The sequence below is a fragment of the Nesoenas mayeri genome (assembly GCF_963082525.1).
Source record: "Nesoenas mayeri genome assembly, chromosome: 1".
Lineage (NCBI taxonomy): Eukaryota > Metazoa > Chordata > Aves > Columbiformes > Columbidae > Nesoenas > Nesoenas mayeri.
The window spans coordinates 74,732,952-74,757,932 of record NC_137541.1 but is presented as its reverse complement, the minus strand read 5'-3'; the positions used below and the strand labels follow the sequence as shown (position 1 = coordinate 74,757,932).

At 39.0% G+C, this 24,981-nt stretch overlaps 1 protein-coding gene across 1 annotated transcript in view; it reads right to left on the bottom strand.

The window, feature by feature from the left end:
• SCUBE1 (signal peptide, CUB domain and EGF like domain containing 1) overlaps positions 1 to 24,981 on the bottom strand; it is a gene marked incomplete at its 3' end in the record, with an annotated part of 203,564 nt that overhangs the window by 94,490 nt on the left and 84,093 nt on the right. Inside the window, exon 5 of the mRNA XM_080363809.1 lies at positions 3,890 to 4,015. Coding sequence (XP_080219935.1) covers positions 3,890 to 4,015 — 126 coding nt within the window. The remainder of the gene's footprint in view (positions 1 to 3,889; positions 4,016 to 24,981) is intronic.

Below are 24,981 nucleotides of genomic sequence, written 5' to 3'. Positions count from 1 at the left end.
TCCAGGTAAATTAAAAATTGCACTGTTTTTTAAAGTAAATTGATAATTAGATCAATTAGATATATAATTTATACAAATATATGGGCACCTCTTTCTATGTGATAAAGTTGTGCATGCAACATTGCTTGCATTATTTATTCTAGCATGGCCTTACAGTTTCAAAATTCTGGAGATCTTAGTACAGACAGCAAATAGCTGTATGAGAACACTGTCAGCAGGAGCTGAAAAGCTGACACTTGGCATTGGTGGGACAGCATTCTATTGTAAATATACTAGATGGGATTTTTAGAATTACTTAGCATTAGCCTTCCTCCTCACTTAAATCATTATTATCGGAGAGGGCACACAGAAACAGACGTAGTTCAGTTTAGCCAGTATTTTTCATTAAAACATTCAGCTTTCACTTGTTTATAACTGCCAGAATTATTTCTTTTGGGTTGTGACTTGCAGGTATGTGTATCTGCTTTAGTTTTTCTCTTACTTATTCAAGTTCCAGCTAAACTGCTTCAGGTAATAATGAGATTAACAAAAAATGTCTTGGCTTGTTCATGTTTGGGAAGGAAATCTTCAGTTTGTCAAAAATTTCTAATGCAATTATGCTCAAGAGTAGGATCTTAAAATCTATCATGGATACAGATAAAGAAAGGTCTTTTCCTCTGATTTTCTACTGTGATATGGAACCAAATCCACTATTCCTATCTATGAAAATCACTGACAAAGCATATTCCTTTTCTAGTGGCTTGTGTACACAGAAGATGATAGTTCACTGCAGCTTGGATCTAAAGGATGCATCTCTTCTGAGGAATTATGTGTGGATTATGTGTGGATCTGTGTGATTCTGCTTGGTGTATTTCTAGGTGACCTTTTGAGGTCCTTTGCAGCCTGAGTGCTTCTGTGTTTTCCTAGAATGGTGAGCAAGACTTTTTTTTTTTTTAAAATAAATTGCATGTTTAAAATGTACACTAAGAAACCATTAAGTTCGCAATATTAAGCACTCAAAAGTTACAAAATACCACACTTTTGGTATCTAGACTTGTTGTATCATGATAATCATCCTTAATGGCAGATGAAGAAAACACTCTTGTCTTCTTCAGTGCACAGTGGAGCTGGGCAAAGTCAGGTCTGTGGAAACAGCTGGAGAATCTTGTCTCATTTGCTGTAGAATGAGCAGTAAATCAGAAAGGGACCATCAAGAAAGGATGGTCTTGTTCAGACAGTGAACTGAGACCTAAAAAAACTTTAATCTATTTCTGCTCCTGCCAGGGAATTCCTACTTAGGGCTTAGCAAGTCACCTGAATCATATCTATTACAGGTTACTAATATCATATTCGTTTCGCCACAGCATTTGCAACCATGGCTGGAGCTTTGATCATACTGAAGTACTATAAATGCTGACCTGGGTTCTGGGTGTCTCTTGTTAATCACCTATCACTATTAAATGACTTTGATATTAACATCTTTATATTGACTACCCATTTGTAAGATAGGCAAACCAGTACTATTTAAATTGACAAGAACGTTCTGAAAACACATGACCAATGCCTACAAAGCACTTCAGAATTACAGTAATGAGTATCGTGGGAACATCCATGAGGAAATTAAAAATTTCATGTTCATGATAGGGTTTAAATACTGTGCAGCAGGCAAGGTATGACCCTGAATTATGGAGAGGAAGGTATTGAACAAAAGCCTGTTTAATGAGCACTAGCCATCATGTACACTAAATGAAGCAAGACACCAATAGTGACTTCCTCATGAGCATGCGATTATATGATCAGCTGATATGTAATAATCTGATTAGGATGTAAGGACAATCTTGTAATGCAGGTATAAAAGGCAGGAGCATCCCTCCTTTTTTTTTTTTTTTTTCTGTTTTCTAACTTGTTTTAACATATTTTTTTCCCTTTGAGGAACAAAGATCCCACTGCTAGTGGACTTAGGCCAATACGTCTGAAAATCACTCCAGTATTCTGATTCAACTGCAAACTGACAAAAATTCACCCAGTAAGGTACCGGTTTTCTACCACTTGCTCTCATAAAAAACAGAGAAGCAAGCTCTGACAGCCTCTGAAAGGCACAGTCTCCTGGAGGGACCGTGATAAATCAGAATAATTGAGAGGGATCCAGGGACAGGAGTATATCAGACCCTACCAGTCCCTGGTATACAGGGCTACAGACCCAGTCCAGGCTGACAAGGGGCAAGTGTCTCTTTTTCAGCTCTTCAACATAGCTCTACTCTGTACTTGCAAAGCTGCAGCTCAAGATTTAAGCCAATTCCACTGAAATGGTCAGCTGTGAAAAGGTTTTTTTAGAAGTCAAGATTTGGTTTCAGAACTAGTCCTTTATAAATAGCCTCCTGTAATCTCACAAATTTTGTCCCAGACTATCTGGCTACAGCTTTATACTTCTTTGCGTTTGGAAAGGCTGGAAATACAGTTATTTTAAAGGAGACTCTGGAACACATTTGCAGAATGTGCTGTGGGTTTAGGGGTCAGTGTACTCTGCAGCAAGCTCTGCGGCCTTGAAAAAGTCAGCAGCCCTACTTAGAGGTCTGTCAGCAAAAGTTCATTGTACTTCCAACTACAATTTGAACACCACAAGGCACAGAATAAATTCAAGTTTTTCACTCCATTAAACCTTGAGGCATTTAGAAATACTGTTCTAGAAAAGGCCCTAATTCTCCTGTCACCATCTCACTATGAAAAAGGCGAGTGTAATTCCTAAAGAATGTACAGATTTGTAGAAACAAATAATAAAAAACATAAATAAACATCCTCTCCCACTTTACTGATGTAGCTGATGTTGCAGTGCAATTAACAACATGCAATGTTCACTTCTAATAAACATTGAGAATGAAAATGGCCATGAAGACAATTTTTCTCTGTGCTTTTGCCTTTGGCTCTGTGTAGCCTCTTAATGCTGAGGAGCAATCAGGCTGTACAATATCCTGTGGCATTTCTTGATGATATTTGAAGGTTATTCTTTTGACTTTGTATTTGGGACCTAATATCATCTAAGTGTGTTTATACAGTGGAGATCTCAGGAAGAAAAAAGTCAAAGTGGAAGAAAGGCTATCACAAAAATACTGGCCCTGTGAAAGCACAAAACATATTTTATATTGTTTTATAGCACTTCCTTTTTTTTGTCCCTCACAAAGCTGCCAAGTATGAAAGCAAGCTATTTGAGTCAGATCTAACACTCACAGAAGGCATCAGAAATACTCCCATGCAATTTGAAAGCTTTCATGTGACAATTCTAAGTTATAGAGGGTCAATTATTTTAACTTATACAGAAGAACTTCCAATTTTGTGGGATAATGAGTATCTGTGTCTTCAGAATCCCAGCTTCGAGAATACATCACTTAGTGTTTTTCTTTGAAGAACAGTATATAGATGATACCATAATAACAAGAAAAGTAGCCTATGTGCAGTGGAATCAGGACTAGAGCAAACATTTTTATCATTTAAAAGAGAGGAATTAACACTCTTAATTTGATCTCTCTAGTGGACTTATCATTAAACCTTTTAGCAGATTTATCAATGCATCTATCATTGTGGACGTTCAAAACCTTGTATCCCAGAATCCTCTATAATTTATCTGTTTTGCTTTACAAGGAACACCTGGATTAAACTGATCCCTCACTCTTCTGCATTCATAGGCAGGTAGAGAAGTTGATACCATTTTGCTAAAAGAGTCACTGCCAACATTCTGTTATTCAATCCCTCTTAACCATCCCCAAGTAAACCTTCTACAGAAAAAAACCACATTACTAAAATCACAAATCACCTTTGGCCAAAACAAAGTTGATTTCTTGGCTTCTGGAAAATAACAACAATGAAGAAAATAAGACATTTGGGGGCATTTGAAATTTAATCTTTATCTACCTACATTTGCAGTCCTTCTGGTTTTTGGCAAGTTCAAAGCCAGGCCTACACTCACAGGCAACCCCACCTTTGGGCGTCTCCCGGCAGATGTGTGCACACCCATGATCTTTGTTCATACAGTTCATACCCTCTGTAAAAAAAAAAGAAAGAAAAATGGAAAATATTAATACTGAAATAAAATTACAAAATAGTTATACACATCCAGTCCTCTGGTAATTTTAATTGTAATTTTAATTTTGCATCTGAACTGTGTTCCACAATGCAAAAGAATGCAGCTGAAAAAGAGGTATACAATCAACAAAACAGTGTAAGAAAAGACAAATCTCTTCTGGGGCGAATATAAGTACTGCCATGGAATACAGGGTGTCTCTGCTGCATGTAGAAACCCAGGACCTGTGACTTCCCTATTCCATATCCATATTCTAATCTCTCTGGAAAATATAATGGATTCAAAAGAAGCTCCAGAAAGCTGTCTGTCCCACAGGTGATTATCAGAGTTGAATAACTGAACTCACTCTTATTTTTTTCAACATATAAATTAAATGGTTGTCGCTGTCTGGTGCATTTTTATTTGCCTGTTAATGTGCTTTATACTCTCAAACAGAAAAAAACTACCAAAGGTTATATCTGAGCATTTTTGCTTGGATCTGTTTCTTCACTATTCGTTACACATATCTATTGTCTGTGTCATTCGCCATAAGCGCAGCCAAACTCCAACAAACCCAGTACCACTTTTTTCTTTGACTCTATTAAACAAGAAAACAAGACATACCAGCTTTTCAACAAAAATCCCAGTGCCATGTGTGGATTCCTGTTAATGTTTATACCAAGGAGCAGCATCAACCAGCTTTCTCTTAATCATCACAGGGCAAATTTTAGCTATCTAAACCACGTAAGAGATTTAGATACTGAACGTGTCTTATACTCTTAGAGGCTTTCATTAACCAGTTAATTCAAATCCCACATATTCACAGAAATCTTGAACTCAGTCCTTATGGGTCAGCATCTAGCATTCCTTCTGTGAGCAAAGGCAAGCTAGATTTGCATTACAAAGCCTTCCCAGACTTCCCCTTGGATATCTGACCTGGAAAGGAGAAAAAAAATTGTCTCGGGGTACACTGACAGAGAATTCACTGCATAACTCAGTTTACTAGTGTGAACACAGCATGTATTGCCCAAAACACTGGTGCATGCAATGTCAGTGTGGGCTCAGCAGCTGTATATTCTACATATTCTAGCCTAATTTCTCAAAATAACTCCAGTGTAAAACGTTCAAGTCACACCTACAGTGACAATGTACTGTAATTAAATGTCTTCTCAGAGCTGTTGCAAAGTTTTTGCCTCCAGAGGTGAAAATGATCACTGCTCTCCCTTTTTATTCTCAAAGAAGCTACATGAACCTACCTGCCACCTCTGGCATCTACACATACAGCCTTTAGGCTGAGGCTGGTCTCACACTACCAAATATTTGAAACCAAGTGTGAAAGCTTCATGATGAATTTGTGCAAAATTTGTCTGCATACAGCATAGTTTTAATGTAACTCAAATGAAATTATTAGCATGTAAGACAGTTTGAGTACAAAATTCTGAGGAGGAAATGATACAGAAGTCAGCCAGAGATTCCCTCAGGATGACAGAAGCTACCAGCTTCAGAAGTTATTTGCGCTGTTCAACTTTACCTCAGAAAGGTTTATATTAGCAGAGCAATGAAAAACACCCATCACCACTCCACGTGGGTATTTTTGTTCATCTCTCCTACAAAAAATATCAGGATCTTAAATCTCACCGCCCATGAAAATCAACATTATGGACAACAGATATATTTCTCTCTTCTAAATTCCCCTCTGTGTCAGCCTTGATGAGTTAAAAAACTTGTCAAAGCAGAAAATAAGTTAGTCTGTAAACTGCAGCCTGGATAAAAGATGCGATTGGAAGATATAATACATCCTATATTATACTACACCATCCTATACATTGAAGTGAGGTATGAATCTTTTGTTTGGCTGAACAGATGTAAGAAACCTGGGAACAGCCTTAATGAAGGTTTTGAGGCATTTTATAATCTCTTTCTCTACACTTCTCCCAACAAAGGATTTCAGACACAATGTGTTTGACAAACTGCATTCCTGCGCGCTATGCTATGTTCAGAAAAGGATCTGGGAAAGATAACACATGCCTGATTGAGTCACACTGCTGAGGCAATGAGAAGAGAGGAATTAGACAGATGAAAGAAGATATTTAATGGCCCAGAAGTGTAATGAAGCAAGCGATTTTCAGTGTTTACTTACACATACTGAATATCTGCCATTGTTAAAATCACTTGGGAAGACAGAAATGGTGCACTGCTAAAATATCAGGAGAAATCAAAGATCAGAATTATTACATTCTGAAACGGAAGTGAAAGAGAAAGCAGAATTTTATGCTGGTATTTGTGTATAAAACCACAATATTTCAGTTACTACAGTAATAATTTCAGTTATTGTATTCATCGGGTAGTTGGAGCTATTTAGCTGAAGAACAGCACAGAAATCTCCTAAGCCTGAAAACCATTATTTCAGAAAATTTAGGTTTTTCTGGTGAAATGGAAGACCATTACTTTCCAATCAAGAGCAGAAACTCATCCACAACAAAACCTCTCATTTGTATTTCAGTATTTTTCAAAATCCCTAAGAATTAAATTACAACCAAATCCTAAACAAAATTTTGTTTGGGCCTGAAAAAACTATTTAAATAAAAATGTAGCAAATCAATATTTTGGCTTGTTTAAAAATGTAATGTAAATGAAATTTGTGTTAATTTGCAAACAGCATTCATCATTCCAAATTTTAATTTTTCAGCAAATGCAGAATTTTGCCCAATGTCATCTGTATCAATCTACATACACAAGTTATTTATTGTTGATACATAAGATTTACTTATTTGCAAGCTAACTCTTCTGACAATATTGAACCTTTTATGATACAGCATATAAATCACACTAAAAAATGCAAAAATATGCTAAATAGCTTCCTAATACTAGTTCAGTTGCTATACAAATGCATATAAATGGGAGAGACAAATACTCCTAAAATGACTTTGTTTAGTATTCTCTTTAGCAGGATGTGGTGCAAACTCTAAAATTAACTAGAAGTACATAAATCACCTCTCATATATTTGCCTATACTGGAGCTGGATGCAGCGCACTGCTGCTAATAAAATAACTGGTCTGCTGACTGCACATCACTCTGCTATCATAGAAGTAAAATGTCTGAGTTATCATCTCCCTTCACTATCACCTTCTGAGAAACAGAGTTTTGCCTTATATTGGCTAATGTTTAGTGGCCACCTAATGTGCACATGCTTTTTAAAGAACTAGCTAAGACTGTGAAGAACAGCATGGAAAAAATTCCCTGGATGTTCAAGTGGGATGTTTCTTATGCATTGCTGTGCTTGCCTTGGTTTTAATCCTCCCTCAGCCCCAGGCCAAAGCGTGACCTAAAGGGGAGGTGGACAGGGAGCCTTCAGACCCCCTGGCACTGCTGCCATGTGCAGGCAGCCAGGAGGCTCCGCTGCGCAGTGACGGGCAGTGCACAGCTCCAGGAAAAGCACTGCCTTCCCTCTGGGGGTATCTGGCATAATCCAGGCCAAACAGCTTGGTTTGTAGAGATGGGTGAAAAAACAGTCATTCGGGAAAAAAAAACATGATCATAGAAAAATTGGGCGGGATTCATTTAAATGTGCTCAAAGTTTTTCTCTTAATCATCATAAGTCCTAACTCACCACAGGGGCCTCAGCATCAAGAGGAGTGCCCTGTGCTTCATGTGTTGCTCCTTCCTAGAGCTGACCAACGTAATGCAGAACCAGGGAAGAGAGGGGAAGCACCTATGGAATTGTTCTTCGCCTTTACCAAGACAGTACAGAATTATGACCGCAGCAGGTTCCAACCTAAACCTCCCCTGGCACATCTTCCTGCCATTCCCTTGGGCTCTGTCACTGGTCACCAGAGAGAAGAGATCAGTGCCTGCCCCTCCTCCTCCTCTTATGAGGAAGCTGTAGCCGCCATGAGGTCTCCCCTCAGTCTCCTCCAAGCCAAAGAGACCCAGCTCCCTCAGCCTTTCCTCATACAGGAGATGCTCCACTCCCTTAATCATTTTTGTGGCTCTACACTGGACCCTCTCCAGCAGTTCTCTGTCCTTCTTGAACTGAGAGGCCCAGAACTGGACACAATACTCCGGATGGGGTCTCACCAGGGCAGAGTAGAGGGAAAGGAGAACCTCTCTCCACCTACTAACCACCCCCCTTCTAATACACCCCAGGATGCCATTGGCCTTCCTGACCACAAGGGCACAGTGCTGGCTCATGGTCATCCTGTTGTCCACCAGGAGCCCCAGGTCCCTTTCCCCTACACTGCTCTCTAATAGGTCATTTCCCAACTTATACTGGAACCTGGGGTTGTTCCTGCCCAGATGCAGGACTCTACACTTTCCCTTGTTATATTTCATTAAATTTTTCCCTGCCCAACTCTCCATCATGTCCAGGTCTCGCTGGATAGCAGCACAGCCTTCCGGCGTGTCAGCCACTCCTCCCAGCTTGGTGTCATCAGCAAACTCGTTGACAGTGCTCGCTATTCCCTCATCCAAATCATTGATGAATATATTGAATAATATAGGCCCCAGTACTGACTCTTGAGGCACTCCACTAGACACTGGCCTCCAACTAGACTCTGCCGCATTGACCATGACTCTCTGGCTTCTTTTCTTCAGCCAGTTCACAGTCCACCTCACTACCTAATCATCTAAACTACACTTCCTCAGTTTAGCTGTGAGGATGCTGTGGGAGACTGTGTCAAATGCTTTACTGAAGTCAAGGTAGACCACATCCACTGCTCTGCCATCACCTATCCACCTGGTTATGTCTTCATAAAAGGCTATGAGGTTGGTCAAGCATGACTTCCCCTTGGTGAAGCCATGTTGACTGCCCCTAATAACCCTCTTACCCCTGATAGGCCTTGAGATGGCACTAAGGATAAGTTGTTCCATCACCTTTCCAGGGAGTGAGCTGAGGCTGACCAGTCTATAGTTACCCGGGTCCTCCTTCTTGCCCTTTTTGAAGACTGGAGTGACATTTGCTTTCCTCCAATTCTCAGGCACCTCTCCCGTTTCCCAAGACTTGGCAAACATGATGGAGAGCGGTCCAGCAATGACCTCAGCCAGCTCCCTCAGCACCTGCATGTGCATCCCATCTGGACCCATGGATTTATGGATGTCCAGATTACTTAATTGCTCCCTAAACCAGTCCTCACCAACCAAGGCAACCTCCTCCATTGTCCTGCCTTCCTCTGGGGCCGCAGCAGTACAGGGCTCCTCAGAAGAGCCTCCGTCAGAGTAGACAGAGACAAAGAAGGCATTCAGTAACTCTGCCTTCTTTGTATCTTCTGTCACCAGGGCACCTACCTTTTCCATCAGTGTGCCTACACTGCCTCTAGTTTTAGTTTTATCTGTCATATATTTGAAGAAGCTCTTTCTGTTGCCCTTGTGCCCTCTTGCAAGGTGTAATTCGAAGGAGGCCTTAGCTTTCCTAGTTGCCTCCCTACATCCTCTGCCAACAGCCTTATATTCTTCCCAGGTGGCCAGCCCCTCCTTCCATGATCTATAAACTCTCCTCTTCCACTTGAGCTTACCCAGCAGCTCCCTACTTAACCATGCAGGTCTCCTGGCTCCCTTCCTTGACTTCCTACATGTCAGGATGCTCTGATCTTGAGCTTGTTAGAAGCAGTCCCTGAATGCTAACCAACTATCTTGGGTCTGTACCTTCAAGCACACTTTCCCACAGGATTTCCCCTAGCAATCGCTTGAAAAGGCCAAAGTTGGCCCTACTGAAGTGCAGGGCTGCAATTCTGTTTGGTATTCTGTTCCTGGCACATGAGATTCTGAACTCCATCATCTCATGGTCACTGCAACCAAGGCAGCCCTCAACCTTTACTGCTTCAACCAGATCCTCCTTGTTAGTGAGGATGAGATCCAGCAGTGCACCACTCCTAGTCGGCTCCTCCACCATTTGCATGAGGAAGTTATCATCAATGCACTGGAGGAACCTCCTGGACTGTGGCTGCCTGGCTGAGTAGTCCTTCCAGCAAACATGAGGGTAGTTAAAATTCCCCAAGATAATCAGGGCCTGTGACTGTGAGGCTGCTCTCAGCTGCCCATAGAAGGCCTCATCAACTTCCTCATCCTGATCTGGTGGCCTGTAATAGACGCCGACAACAGTGTCACCCCTGCCAGCCTGCCCCTTAATTCTCACTCACAGAGTGTCAACTCACTCCTCATCCGCCCCTGGATAGTACTCTATACGTCGAGCACAAGGAGTTGTTCCCAGCTGCTCCTCTCGATTTTTGCAATGATCTGTGTGTCCCAGCTTCTAGAACTGATGTGTTTACGGTCAAGCGAAAAACTATAGTTCCCAAATCAAAGGACAGACTAGATGTTCATGAAAGAGAAGTCTGCACACCAAAAAAATGCTCATTTTATCATCATGACACTAAAATGCTCTATGTTGAAAGGTTCTAGGTTTTTCATGTTAACTGTTAATAAAAGCAGCATCGTAATTTAACATGCTGCTACTCAAGGTAGTCTCTAAAGCCTAGCACAAAAGTGGGTGCATGTTCTCTTCAGCAATGTTGGCAGACAGTAAAATAAACTTTTCAAACACAGACATGTTCTTAGCAAATTCACCTTAATAAAAAAGACAGCAAAACAAAATCCAATGTAAAATATATTATAAACAGGAAGAGAAATGCCACTTAAGAAAGGAAAACACTAATCTAATTAAACTAAATCCTCTCCTAATGTTTTTTTATATGACTTGAGAAACGCTCTCCTATCACATTCCTGTTTGTTTGTTTTTTTTTTCTGAGTTTCAGTTACAAAAGATTGTTCATGGGAGAGTGGCAGACATTGTTATATGACCTACAGTCCACATTCATTTTTGTTCCTGACCTAGGAGAGATTTGAGTGTGAGTCTACTACATAAATCCAGTCTGCTATCTAGTTATCGCAGATCTCTTAATAGTGCTGTTCTGCAAAATGTTCAGTCTGATACAATGACCTCTCCATTGTATTATGCTCTAAAAACGTTTTCAGCTCAATGGCTGTGAAAGTGCTTAAATCAAGCTGACTGTGACAACTAATGTACTGATCAGCCTTTATTTCTCATTAACACTGCATGTTCTCATCTTAATTAAGACCTCTTGCAATTATTTTACTCTGTGTTCATCATATATGCTTGTATTATCCTCTACTTTGTCATAATTTCACTTACTCTGTATTTATATTGTTGCTATATTTTATAAATTCCAACTAAACATGCTGATTCCAAACATAATCTGAAAAAGACTACTTTACATTACACCAAAGATATAATACAGTAATAGCTTTTAGAATACTGTCAGAGTAGATGTGATTGAATGTGGCAAGAAAATACAAGAAATCTTGAACTTAACCCATATATACACACTGACACACACAGTAGCACACAGTACTCATACCCCAAAACTATGTAACTGGATTATCTTTTTTGTTAATTTAGCATGAGCTACATAGTGAAATCTTGTATTATAGTTGCACCCTATTTAACAACAAAAAAAGAATCTTATTAAAAAATAATGTAAAAAGTTGTAGACATGATTTATGAAATTGATACATCACATGATTTGTATGATTCTGTTCTAGTAACTTCTCAAAGAGTTGAAAGACATTAAATATAAGTTATATGCAAGGCACTGAATTGCTGGACTCAGATAAACCACAGTGTTTAATTATTTATGAACTGCTTTACAAACTTTTAATGAGCATATCCTATATGTAAACTAAAGCATAAATCTTTATAACACAAACAACAAGCAATTGTTGTGGTTAGTTTCTCTCCATCAATCTTTATTATAGGGGATAATTACTTCTGCTTGGGTCGGGGATCCATGTGGTGCTATGAAACTGCTGTTGGTGATATTCAGGACTTTCAGGACTTTTCTCTTTAAAAAACCTGTTAATTTAAGGAATGGTAAAGTTCAACTATATCAGGATCAGTTGATACAGTTCAACTGTATCAGTAGGTATTATATATCATGGCAAAATATGATAATACCCAATATCTTATAATTAACTTTAAAGGAAGAAACAATAAGTAGCATGAAATAGAATGTCTTTAGATTACCTGATTGTCACTTATGGTCATTCTCTCAATGCCTGGTGCTAGGAAGATAGGAATACATCTTCAGCAGCAGAGAGAAGAAAGAATACAAGAGGAAACAAGCATTGTGATTTGAGTTGTTTACTACACTACTAGCATAGTGGGTTTTTTTTTTCTTTATTTCTTTTTAAAAATTCAAGTGTGGAACTACAGAGTTACAATAAACACACTAGTCAATGACCAAGCAATTTAGAACACTGAGGGAGACAACTCCTCTCCCAGAGTTTTTGTTTTACTCTGTTTGGAATGTAGGCCAAATAGAACACACTAAGTTTCTGATGGAGACAGGAACATGATGTTAGTGAAAATGCAAGATAGCTGTTTCAAGCCAAATGTTACATTCTGCATGTAAATTTTGGTCACGTAAATGCAGTTACATGGTTGACTATCCAAAAAAACCCATACTGTAACTTTTCGCCTGGCTTGTGGAAAGCAGCTCCCTACCTACACCTCCGAGTGTCCCTCTGTCGACCAACTCTCACACTCTCCTTTGGCCTTCTAAATCCAGCATCTTGTGCACTTCAAAAGAGTGATGAAAATCAACATTTGGCTAAAAACTCCAGTTATAGTCAACAAATACATATGGTCAGATCTTAGCTCCATTGAAGCCAAAGGATTGTCTTCCAATAGCCTGTATCTGACCTTCACCTTTATGCTGCACAGTTACATCAGATCCTCCAGACATTTCTGGCTCACTGACAAGGGATTCTGGGATGTGAAGAATGTCTGGGTGAGCCTGGCTCCCCAGTGAGAGCCTAAGATGCTCTCATCTCAAAACAGAATATGTCCTTGCATGAGGATAAACAAACAAACAAAAATCACCAAGATTTGCTCTCTTCAGCAAGGTAATGGAGGATAAACCTAATTGGTTGAGGCAGCTACCCTTTCTCAGCTCATCACAACACCCTGGGTATAAAGCAGCCATCTAGGAACAGAGCACTAGAGCTTCATGAGAAACCACATGTTGGGTATGCCGCAAATGTAATAATCTATGTCACGGTCTAATGTTTTTTGTATTCTTAACTGAATGAACACAACACTTCCTTTCCATCTTCATTTCTGAAATAAGCTGCTTGGTTCTGCCTAAAGCTTTAGAAAAATACAGTTGTTCCAGTGACTACAACTCACCCCAAGTGAGGTTGAAAAGAAAACAAACAAAGCAGGGAACCTGACCCAAGGAAACAGAATTCTACACTAATTAAGTAGGTTGGCTGGAGAAATCCTGGACATCATACAAGAAAACAGCTGCTGCTATATTACAAAATAAACAAATTCAAGTTTGTTTAGCAGTTACATGTGTTTCAGCTTGGATGTAAAATGTGCTTAGGGACGGCATCTTCAGCAGGCAGGCTTGCAGCCTGATCTCTGACAAGATGTTCCTGCTCTGAGTGGCAGCCAGGAAACTGTATGTGTCATCCAGCCCTGAACAGGGGTTTTGTCTTAAGATTTAGAAATAGGCATGTGTCAGAAATACAACTTCATTCTGTCACCAGTAAAAGCAAAGATTTGCAATTATGCAAAGGTACTGTAATTTCAGAAAAGAGGACAGAAAGATTAAATGAATGATGGGAGTGAAAGGATCAAGTTTAATTTAGCAGAAAAACTATGCAGACAGAGAAGAGAAACAGATTCAAAAATTTCCAGAAAATGTCAGCAATGCCCATGGGAAGATGAACAGAGAATAAGAAAGACTGGCTGAAATGCAGCCCAGGTTGGTTGTGACTGACTTGTGACTGTGTGATGGCTTTTTGGTGGATCACATGGAAGAAGTCTGGTCATCTTGCTCTGTTTCCCACATTGCAGAGTTAACAATGGAAGCCAGCGCTCACTGAAACCCCTTCCAATAGTCTCCGTTACCTCCTCACACATACAGATGCTTTATCTCAAAGGAAATTCAGCAATATAGGCCAGAGAATGTGTGTTGCTGCTGCTCTGTCAGAATCAAGGTTGTTGGTCTCTGCCAGGGTCTACTTGGCACCTGACATTACCACTGATTTTACACAAAAGGAAATAAATGGCAGAGGAACAGAAAGCCAAGGACAGGAAAGGAAAGCAAAGCAAAACAACAGTCAACACCGCTACAAAGACTTAAAGTAATCTCAGAAAGAGACACTTTCCACAAATATAAATAAATAATTTAATTTAAAATAGAGCTTTTCATTAGTGTTTCCTGAGAAGGCTTTGAACTGGGTCTAACCAAAGTTTAAATCATTACAGTATTATTTGTGAAAAGACAAGAGATGGGATTACTTGATTATAAAAAGAATCCTGAAATCTTATATCTTTTCCTCTCTCTGAAATCTGCACAGCTGATATGAGATAGCCTTGGTTTCCAGAAATAAATATTTCTAATGAAATATTTTAAAAATCAGTATTTCTAGGTCACTTTTTCAAACACATAGCATATATTAAGAAAGAAAATAAAATTCAACAACACTTTCCTTTGCAGGAACTCCTTCACATCCCAAACACTCCTTCACATCCCAAACTCTTGCAACATGATGTAATTAAACATAAAATGAATATGTGCTTGATCATCACCTTTGGAAGTCAGATGACATATTTAGCAGGTTTCCTTTCCAACTGCTATTTAAGAAAGCTGTGTAGCAAATACATTTTGTAAAATAGTAGGATGAAACAGATTCTTCTTTTGGGTTCCTACTAAGCTTTAGCTAAGATGCTTCATTCCCCATGGAACCAACCAAGGATGAAGGGCTCTGGATGTGAGCAAGGGTTTACTTTCAAACTCCAAGTGGAAGAATTACCTCAGCAATGCCTATTCTGAGAATATTCTCACAAGTTTCAAGTTCTTTTTTAGGGAAATAAGAGTCTCCTGTGGCCTCAACTTACAGGCACTACCTTTCTAAGCCATAATAAACCCCAAATGAGACAACATTGTCTGAAAAAATCTGATACAAATTTTGCTATTTTAGTAAGATATTTTTATTACCATGAACGCAACACGTAAAGACATTTCTAAGTGCTGATGGCTGGAAAAAGTTTCATATATGCAATAGATTTTGTCCTATTTTCTTTTTACATATACAGAAAATACACTCTAGGACTAATTAGCAAAATTATATTTGATATGATATTTAACTGTATATATTATGTACTATCATAGAGATATGTACCATTATAATATGCAATAATTCATATATATAATGAATATTCATAATTATATATAATACTATATGTACTAATGCATATATAACCTATTTAAACCCCGAAATGTGTTGTGCAATAAATTAAGACTGTCCACTGCTCTACAGGTAAACATAAAGAACAGACCAAATAATTACTGTGCATCAGGCCTATCATTTTTGTAGGGGTAGATGTGACCAAGATTCAGAGCTCATTCTGCTATTTGTCCCTTACAAAATGAAACACTGGCCATGATGCTAAAGAATCCATAGACTTGGCCCCACAAAGAAAGGACTGTGTAACACAAAGGTGGTCATGTCTCTCAAAGATAAGAGATAAAGCAATAGAGTTTATAGCCTCCTGTTCAGTTTATTCGGGGTCACATCAGCTCTAGAAAGCTGAAAGTGAAGCAACATCAATATGTAACTGTGCTATAGTCCCCAGAGCTTCACATTTCCATCAATGTTTTGATAGCAGAAAAATCTGGTGGTCTAAGTAACTGCTCAACAACTAAACGGCTGATTTCCACCACCTGTGGCAACATTCGGAGAAATCATATACAACCCGGAACCAAAATTTTAACAGTACTTTTGGAGCTGTTGAGTCAACTACAGTGTCTCTCAAAAATGAGGTTGTGGGTATACTTAAGTAATAAGTTTGCACACAATACAAGGTCTTTCTGGTGCAAAGCTTTCTTACATTCAAAACTCAAGGTTTGTACAGCCCACTTCCACCAACCAGGGGTGTGCTGGAAATACTTTGTCCCTTGGGGAAGTCAAGCTGTAAGGTGTACGCTAGGGCACCAGAAATGGCACCACAGACGGCAGAATGAAACACAGAATAAAAACACATATATATTTCAGTGATGAGTGTCAGAGAAATAAAGTAATCCATCTCAGAACTGCAGTGGAGTCAAGAAAGAAAAAAATGATACTATGCCTTAGAAAACGCTATTGCTTCTAAAATGTTATTCTAGCAAGACTGTCAGTACCTGAAGACACTGGAAGATTGAATATGAAAGGCAAAATACGTGTTTGCAAACTGCCTTATAAACAGGCAATTCAATTTCTTATCAAAATGTTTTAAGACGTGTGTAGTGGCCGGGGTAAAAGCTAAGTTATCTGGAGTACTGTTATAACTAAGTAATTACTTTAATAAGCTCAGAATGTTTGTCTCTACTCTCCTCTGTCTCTTGATTGATTATTTAGTGGGTCTGGTGCTAGAGCTCATAAATTTCAAAATTCTTTCAAGTTTTTGTTAGCTTTCTGATCAAAGAAATGTTTATGTATCCTTCCCATACTGTGTCTCTTTAAACCATTGGCTTTTTCAAAGTGGAGTTTTTTAATGCCATAATGTGATGTACACAGAGAGGTAAGTGATGTCAGAATCCTTTCTGCCCCAAACCAGTCTGTAAATCTTCAGAAAAGCAAAGTTCATGGGTGCATTTAAAAGGGGCACAATCTGCTTGTGCTTAAAAGAAAGTCTCCCTTTTTTTGTGTGTGCAGAATAACAATGCCAGAATGCATTATTCCAAAGAACTGTTGCCATGGTGATGCCATCAATAACATCATTTTCTGCATCCTTGTCCTTTAAACACATAAGGAACGCAACAAGCATTGGTAAATGTGAAAAAAGAACAATTACCTTTTCTCTCTCAACAGCAGAGGAAGCCTTTTTTTCACCTCATCAATAGAAAATTATGTAGAAAGGAATAATAAAGACTGTTACGAGAAGCACCAAGAAGCCTATTAGTGACAAAGGCTTTTTTTTTTTCCTTTCCATGAATAATTACAGCTCTTCAAGAAGAAATCAGCCCAGGCTAAGGACCCTTCGCAAGCTTTAGATGGTAAAACAAACATTTGACTATACAAGGATTTCCCTTTCATGTACCTTTCCAAGGAAAAACAACTAAAATCCAGAGTGAAATGAGAGAGAGAAACCCAAAGAAACATCTGCTGCAATTAAATTTAAAGAACCCTGCATATTCTCCTAAAAGACTCATATCAAAAGCAACTAGATTAGTGACAGAATCAATATAAATTTCAAGACAGCGGGTTAAAGTCGTCTGTGGTGGGAAAGTTTGGCTTTTTAAGTTGTATAATAACAGGAAACTATTCTAAATCTGTATGAACAGAAGAATACAGGATTTCAATACTACATGTGTTACTAAACAGGTGTAAAACACTGTGTAAGCTGAAAAACTCAAAGGCCAAAGCAAAATGGTAGACAGACTTACTACACAAAGTCAGCTCATAAATAATGGGACCTTTACCAAAGCACGATTTGACTGCATGGACTTTTAAGAGTCATGTAACATATAATCAGGGAACCTTTCTGAAATGTTACGCTTTCGTCCTGACATTCTCATGTGCGATGTGCTAATGGGAGCTCTGAGTGTGCTGCTTGGAGTTTTCTACACAAAGTGCAGGTCAACATGTTGTGCAATGGCTTGTTTATATATTTTGGGTCTTTCCCTACATACCTGTACTAAGTAAGGTCAGTTGCTGAAGATGGTGATGGGAAAATCTAGGTAGTAAAAGGAACATAAGAGAAAAGTGTGGAGGAAAGGAAGAAAGGAGTGACGAATTTTAAAGGTAGTTGGAGCACTTGAGTTGGAGATGAGAATAAGAGTTGGTAAGCTCAGACACACATCCTACAGAATCAGACCAAAGGGCTGTTACAGTTAACAACAGTAAAGATACGCAGCAGAAAACTCACCGCGTTTAGAGCAGTAAAACGAATTTATTAAGATGATGCAATTCCAAACACTTTAGCTGAACAAGAATGGTCTATGAATAAAAGATAACAACTTAACCATACAGCTACATTTACCATGGGAAGTCTGAGCTAGTTAGCAAAAGGAATTCAAGATGTTTGAATCCTTTTCCTGAACACATTATCATCTTGCATTGTCCTTTGATTCCTTACTGCTTCTATCTCTCCACCTTTAAAGTGAGAGATAATGCTTATCCATTTTGGAAAGCTCCTCCAGCTCTCTCTTGTTACTGTGGAAATCCTAAAGGAATTGTGAGCCACTAAACACTAACAACATATGCAGATGGCGGGAACCAATTCTTTTCCTTTCTGTTTTAGAGCCTCTGCTCTAATGTTTCAAAGTACTCCACCACTCAATCCAGTTTAAATGCTAGCACTGACTGGGTTCTGTTTCGTGGAAAAAAAGCTTCTACATTCTGACTAGATTTCAACACATTTAAGAATTGTTTAGAAAGCTCTCTTGAAAGGCTTTGATAGGGCAGCTAATGGGCTAATTCAGCTTATCTCAGGGGCTATTCACCAAATTCTCCAGAAAACAAAAATTAGTGAAATCTGTTTCTCAGTATCCAAACATGACCCTTTATCTCCGAAGCTGAAGGAATAAAAGACAAATTATTGGAAAGAAATGTTACGATTCCCTTCCCTCCTGGTCTGTCTGAGACTTGGAAATAAAAAGTCGACTTTTGTAATTTCCTAGCTGGTCTCAAGAGGCTGAAACCTGAATGGCAACTCCCAGTTTACTGGTCATTCAGATCGACACTCCTGCATGGTTGTCAACAAAACAAACCAATGGTTTTGATGAATTGGGGAGAGCCTCTGCAACTCCTCTGAGATACTTTAAAGGCCACTGGAAGTTTATCTGCTTAATTTATGGAGTAAGTATTAAATTGTACATGTGTTTTGTTAAGCAACAGTTTCTTAACTCTGTTGGACACTGTAACTGGAAGGACACTCAGTAATATTAATTGCTCAGAGGTTACCTCAGAATGCATGCGGTACATAAGGATCACTTCAATGTGAACACATTCTTGCACAGAACTTTGAGAAAATCTTTAATTTCTGTTCTGAAGAGAGAAAAAAGCTTCTGAGATGAGACATTTTGAAAAGATATGTCACTGCTTATAATATTATTTTCTTTCACCAGTAATTACAAAAATTAAATTCCTTACAATAATCAGGCATCAGTTAAATCATTCTCTTTTTCTGTCCTCTGAATCCTCAGATAGAATTTCCTCCACATAATAATGTAAATTTGTACAATTTTTCAATGGAAAAGCAGGAGTGTTGTTAAAATTTAAACTCCTCTATGCTAATAGAGGATTCTAGTGGTGCTTCTCAAAAGAGAATAATCATTCCATTTTACGGATGCTTGCAGAACAGAAACCTGAAGATGAACCCAGAAGAGTGCCTTTGTGGCTATTTAGAATTAATAAGACTACCACTGTGGGAAAAGGCAGAGTATCACCAAAAAAACTCCCAAGCCAAATCAAAACAAAAAAACCAAACCACCAACCGCCTACATCATGCCATATCACAAAACTTCAGTTGTTTTCATGCCCTCTGCAAGAATGCATCCACCTCTACATCACCACCATTTCTACTTGAATAGGTGCATTTCCCCTACACTTAAGTCACAAAAGTATTTTTAAAATGTTCTCAAAGATAGCACTGAAAAGCTTTAGTGACATGTTTCTGGCCACAACTTGCACAACAACAGCTAGCAAGTATGTCTTACAGCTGTGCTTTTATCAGCATGCAGGTACCAGGGTAGACTTTTTTGTGACATATCTTTGCTAAGGAACTTGCCAGATCCTTTGCTGAGAGAAAACTGAAAGCTGTCAGCACGTGGGCATTGCCCAGATGGAGAAAGCAGATGAGACATGAGTCCTGGAGAAGAGGCAAAATAAGGAGATGAAGGAGGTTAGAAAGGAATGAAGGGTCAGTCACTCATTGCCGCTGTGTCAATGGATTTGGATAAAGGCTCATAGAGGACGTGAGTAACAACGCTGGCACACAGCATATCAGCCATCAGGAGAGAAGGTCTGGGGTTACAGTCCCCTGCTGGAGAAGGTAAATCCTGTAAAGGGAAGGAAAGCAAAGCTGTTCTTGATAAAGTCCTGGAAGTGACGTAGTGTGCATAGGAAATAGAGAAGGCAGTGTGCTGAACAGGTCAGTTAAATTCCTTGCACAGAGAAAGTGTGATAATGGAGAAATGAATGGAAAAAATGGCAGGCAGAGGGAGTCAATACAGCCTTCGGGCTTAGAGAAAAAGGTGTGTCACGTGCCACTCAGTTTTATTCCACGTTCCTCAATGATATTTTATGACAATTGCTTGCATGCCACTGGAGTTCTTAGCTTGAGAATATATATGTTTTTCAGCATCTCTAATAGAGTTTTGTGGGAAGGCTTGACTTAATCTATTACAATCTTTCTCACCACAGCTCTGTATAACCAGGCTGCTTGTGGGGTGACATCAGACCAAAGAAACACTATGAGCATTCCTCTCTGCCATTGGCATAAGGATCATCATTATCAATACCCAGCAAAGCGTAACAGTGGAAACTCTCTATGTTCAGAAGTAAAGTACTGGGCAAACTCTTAATCTGTGATACAAACAGGAGTTTCAGTCTCCAGGTGCTATACTGGATGAGCTCAGCATTCTTGAGTGCTTATGAAATTAAGTTCTTTGTTTGTTTAACAATACACTTCTTATTTTACAAAAGAAAAAAAAAAGTGCTATAATTAGCTGGGTTATTACCATAATTTAGAATAATTTGTGGACTTGGAAAACTGCCACAGGGTGTGGGTTGTATGCCATTTTAATAGATGTAGTGTGCTGGTTTTGGGTATCACTGATGTGCTTTTCTCTACACTCACTGAAACAATAAAGGAGACAACATGCAGTTAGGCCTGGCTTCACATTTAAATATCTAGTGTGATGGTAATCCACATCCTTAAAAATTACAGGCTACCATAATCTGAATTAAATCCAACACATACACAACAAACTCCAGCTACGTCACTCAGCCAGCCAAGGAAGAGAACACAATGCTACTCTAGGCTGTGCATGTTTACCACATTAGAAGTGCTACCCTCTCTTTTTGTGTAAAACCTGATCTGCCAAAAAGAATAAGAGTATAGGCCAAGTGGTGGATGCCAGAAAGCAAAACTGGGACAGCACCCCCTAAGCCCTTCAGAGACGCCTTTCCCTATGCCTGCAATTCTTCTGTGAAACTGCTTTTATGACCTCGCCTTCACAACTCAGACGTACAATTTATAGGTCTGGCACATCTGCTAACTAGGGTTTGTACTACCCCAGCCTAACAACTGGGAAGCCATTTTACATTATTTATAACATTGCTGCTCCACACTGATGCCACTGAGTTTCCATCTTCAACTTCATGGTATGAACAAAAGGACAGAGATTTTCCTTCCATCTACTGTTGTGAAACATTATTGGCAGCCACTCTACTTCTTTCTCCATACTGGTAATTGCCAGCTTTGATAAGTACTGGGAGGGTTGCTATGTTACTTTTGACCCTGACTCTTGTCTTCCAGGTCTTTTCTCCTGCATGCAAGCTTTATTAATGCCAATGGCTTAAGAAATAGTAAGGAATCAGACTAATGTTAGGTAAAACTGCATAATCTTATAAATAAATAGTACTTTGTAAGAGACTTTGTACTAATGTGTTTTTCTAAGGCACTTACAGGCCTACAAAATAAGGTTTTTAATGAAACATTGAGTAATCAAAGATTGGTAATTTAGAAGAGACATTGCTTTTTACATGGAATTTATGATGTTGCAAGAGCTTTCAGATCCCAAAGCTACAGTACAATGCAGTAATCACCAACAATCTTTTTACTCAGCACAGAACCACCACCTTATTTCCTTATTAATGGAGTAGCTAAAAAGGGGTCTCTATTTGAACAGAAAGTAAATCTGTCATTGACTTGGTTGCACCAGGAGTCCCAGCGTGCTAATGTCAGAACAACAATGATACTGCTGGGAAAATGACTTTGTGGTCATTGATCACAAGCCATCCCAGAAGTAGTACTGGAGGAAAGTGTATGAAAGGACCTTGAAATGAAATTGCATGTTTGGACAGAAAATTATACAGGTTCCTTCTAAGGAATGGAACTGAATGTTTACTGCAGCTATTGCTTCTATATGAAGGATGCAATGGATTAATTTATTGTCACGCTGTATAAATTACCATTAGTGCTGTCACTGAAAATTATGCAACAGGGATTGAGATAACCTGGAATGGCTTATTCAGAACAAATTGTGAAAGCATATTTTTTAATGATGACCTCTGCATAGGTACCTTGTTAAGAGAAACAAGCCGTGGGCAGATTTGTTATCAAGGGAAAGTGTTATATTTAGTTTAATATTGACAACTTCTTTGGTTCTATAGCTTCTCAGAGTTTAAAACTGAAGAAGTAATTTCTCACCCTCTCAGACAAGGTCAAGGGCCTCAAGTACTAAACTTCATTTTCTAGGAGTAAGGATAAATTAACATGCATTTCTATGCCACACAGTGACATGAAGCATCAGTGTTATCACAACAGTGTCAAATAGGAAACATATCTAATTTAGTCAGTTTTCTAGCAATATTGAGATTGCTTCTTGATAATTATGCCTGTTTTCAATATCTTCAAGTTTTCCAAAGATAATAAAGCATTTTGAAGAAAATTAAATAGCATTGCTCTCATAGTAAGGTCAGTTAAGTCAGCGATTTTAAATGCTACTTCTCACAGCAAAAATATCCATTCCCAGAAATCTCTAAACCAACTGCATCTTACATGAACAAACAGTAAATCTGCATTTGAGACTGTTTAAATTATAGTAGTAACTCTGAAGAAACTAAGGGATGTGTGTGTCAAAGTGGGAAGCCTGAATATTTACAATCCATCTCAAACAGTTTCTGTCTAAAGTAGGAATCCAGTCTCTGTATTCTCCCTGCAAGGTTAAGGGAGAGAAATAAATTCCTCTAGAAGTCAGAATCTCCCTTAGACATGTGACATGAAATGCACAGACAGAATGCAACCATCCCTTGATTACCGCAACCTCTTAAAGTGTTTGTTGTTTTCCAACATAATATCAGACCACTGTTTTTCAAAAGATTATTAAATACATTCACTATGTTGGATAACAGCCAGCTATCACATCAGTTCTATGTCTCACAAACAAAAACTGCTTCAGCATCACAGACCTCTCTAGTTCGGACTCCAGGGACAGATGAGACGTAAAATAGAAACAGTAAAACAAGCCAATTCTATAGCCTGCCATGAGTGAGAAGTAAGGCAGGTTGTCTCCTGGTTAGACTCACACGGTCTGTGGCAAAAAGCACAAATGGCCCAACCAACTCCTCACAGAATCATAGAATGGTTTGGTTTGGAAGGGACCTTCAAAGGTCATCTAGTCCAACCCCCTGCAATGAGGAGCGACATCTTCAACTAGATCAGGTTGCTCAGAGCCCCATCCAGCCTGGCCTGGAATGTCTCCAGGGATGGGGCATCTACCACCTCTCTGGGCAACCTGGGCCAGTGTTTCACCACTCTCATTGCAAAAAATATATATTTCTTATATCTAGTTTGAATCTACTCTCTTTTAGTTTAAAGTCACTAAGCCTTGTCCTATCACTTCAGGCCCTGCTAAAAAGTCTATCACCATCCTTCTCACAGGCCCTTTTTAAGTACTGAAAGGCTGCAATAAGGTTTCCCTGGAGCCTCCTCTTCTGCAGGCTGAACAAACCCAACTCTCTCAGCCTGTCCTCACAACAGAGCTGTTCCAGCCCTCTGATCATCTTGGTGGCCTCCTCCGGCCCCTCTCCAACAGGTCCATGTCTTTTAATACTCTTCTAATACTAATACTAAAAATAGAAAAAAAAGAGACATGTACATCATGAAGAAATTGTGAGAAAATATAACTGAACAGTCATATGACTAAGAGAGTAGCAGAAGAGTCTGGCTAGATCTGTGTGCATCTGTCTGTCTAAGACAGCAATCTAGCACATAACAACCAAAGAAAACATTAGTTCTTGAAGAAAACATTAGTTCTTTCAAAGGAACATAGTTGGGTTTTTTTTTTAATAATGTGCAGCATCTAGATTAATGTGTTCAACTGCAGTTAAACTATGATATTCATTGTCTTGTGCAAAGTATAGCGCTGAGGAAACCTGCTGGTTCTGAGTAGGTCTGAAACCCAATAAACAAAACAAAGATGTCAAGACTAATTCTGACGAAAATAAAAAATTTCTAAGTGTAATATATTGGCACAGCAGAACGGAAAGCTTATTAGCAAAAGACTTAGCACCTAGATCTACAAATTACAAAATACAGCAGTAAACCTGACAAATCTATTTCACTCTGAAAGTGCAACAACTACATCTAGAGAATCTATCAGTGTTCCTGCCCAAACTTTATAGTACTTTCGTTCTACCATTCTCTACCTTCCCTGCCACCAATACCGCTGGTGGCCATTTATGCCATGGTTGTGCCTTGCCTTTATATGCTCACATCAGTCTATGCAAGTACCAAGAAACCTAGGTATCAATTATCTCTTAAAGTTGCTGCCTTGAATTTTGGAGCTACACAGAACCTTTCTTCAGCTTTTAGCCACCGCACTTCATTATAACAAGCAGGCTCTCTTTCTGAGCTGTCATGTGCAAACTTTATAATGAAAGTTTGAAGTGCAGTAGTGAGAGTGTCAGGTTTGCTGACCCAACTGGCAGGGCTGTCCACAGGGACTGCAGCCCAGAAGCATATGACAAAAGAGAAAACAAAGTGATTTAAACTACCTGCACGTTGAAGGAAGTGAAGGACAGGGAAGATGGATGGCATGGAAGGTTTTTGACCCTTCCCTCAGGACCCTCCTGTGTGAGAAGTGGGCTGAGCCCTTCTTTTGGCTGGCTGTAATAAGGATGCAATGGGAAACATGAGCTGAAAACTTAA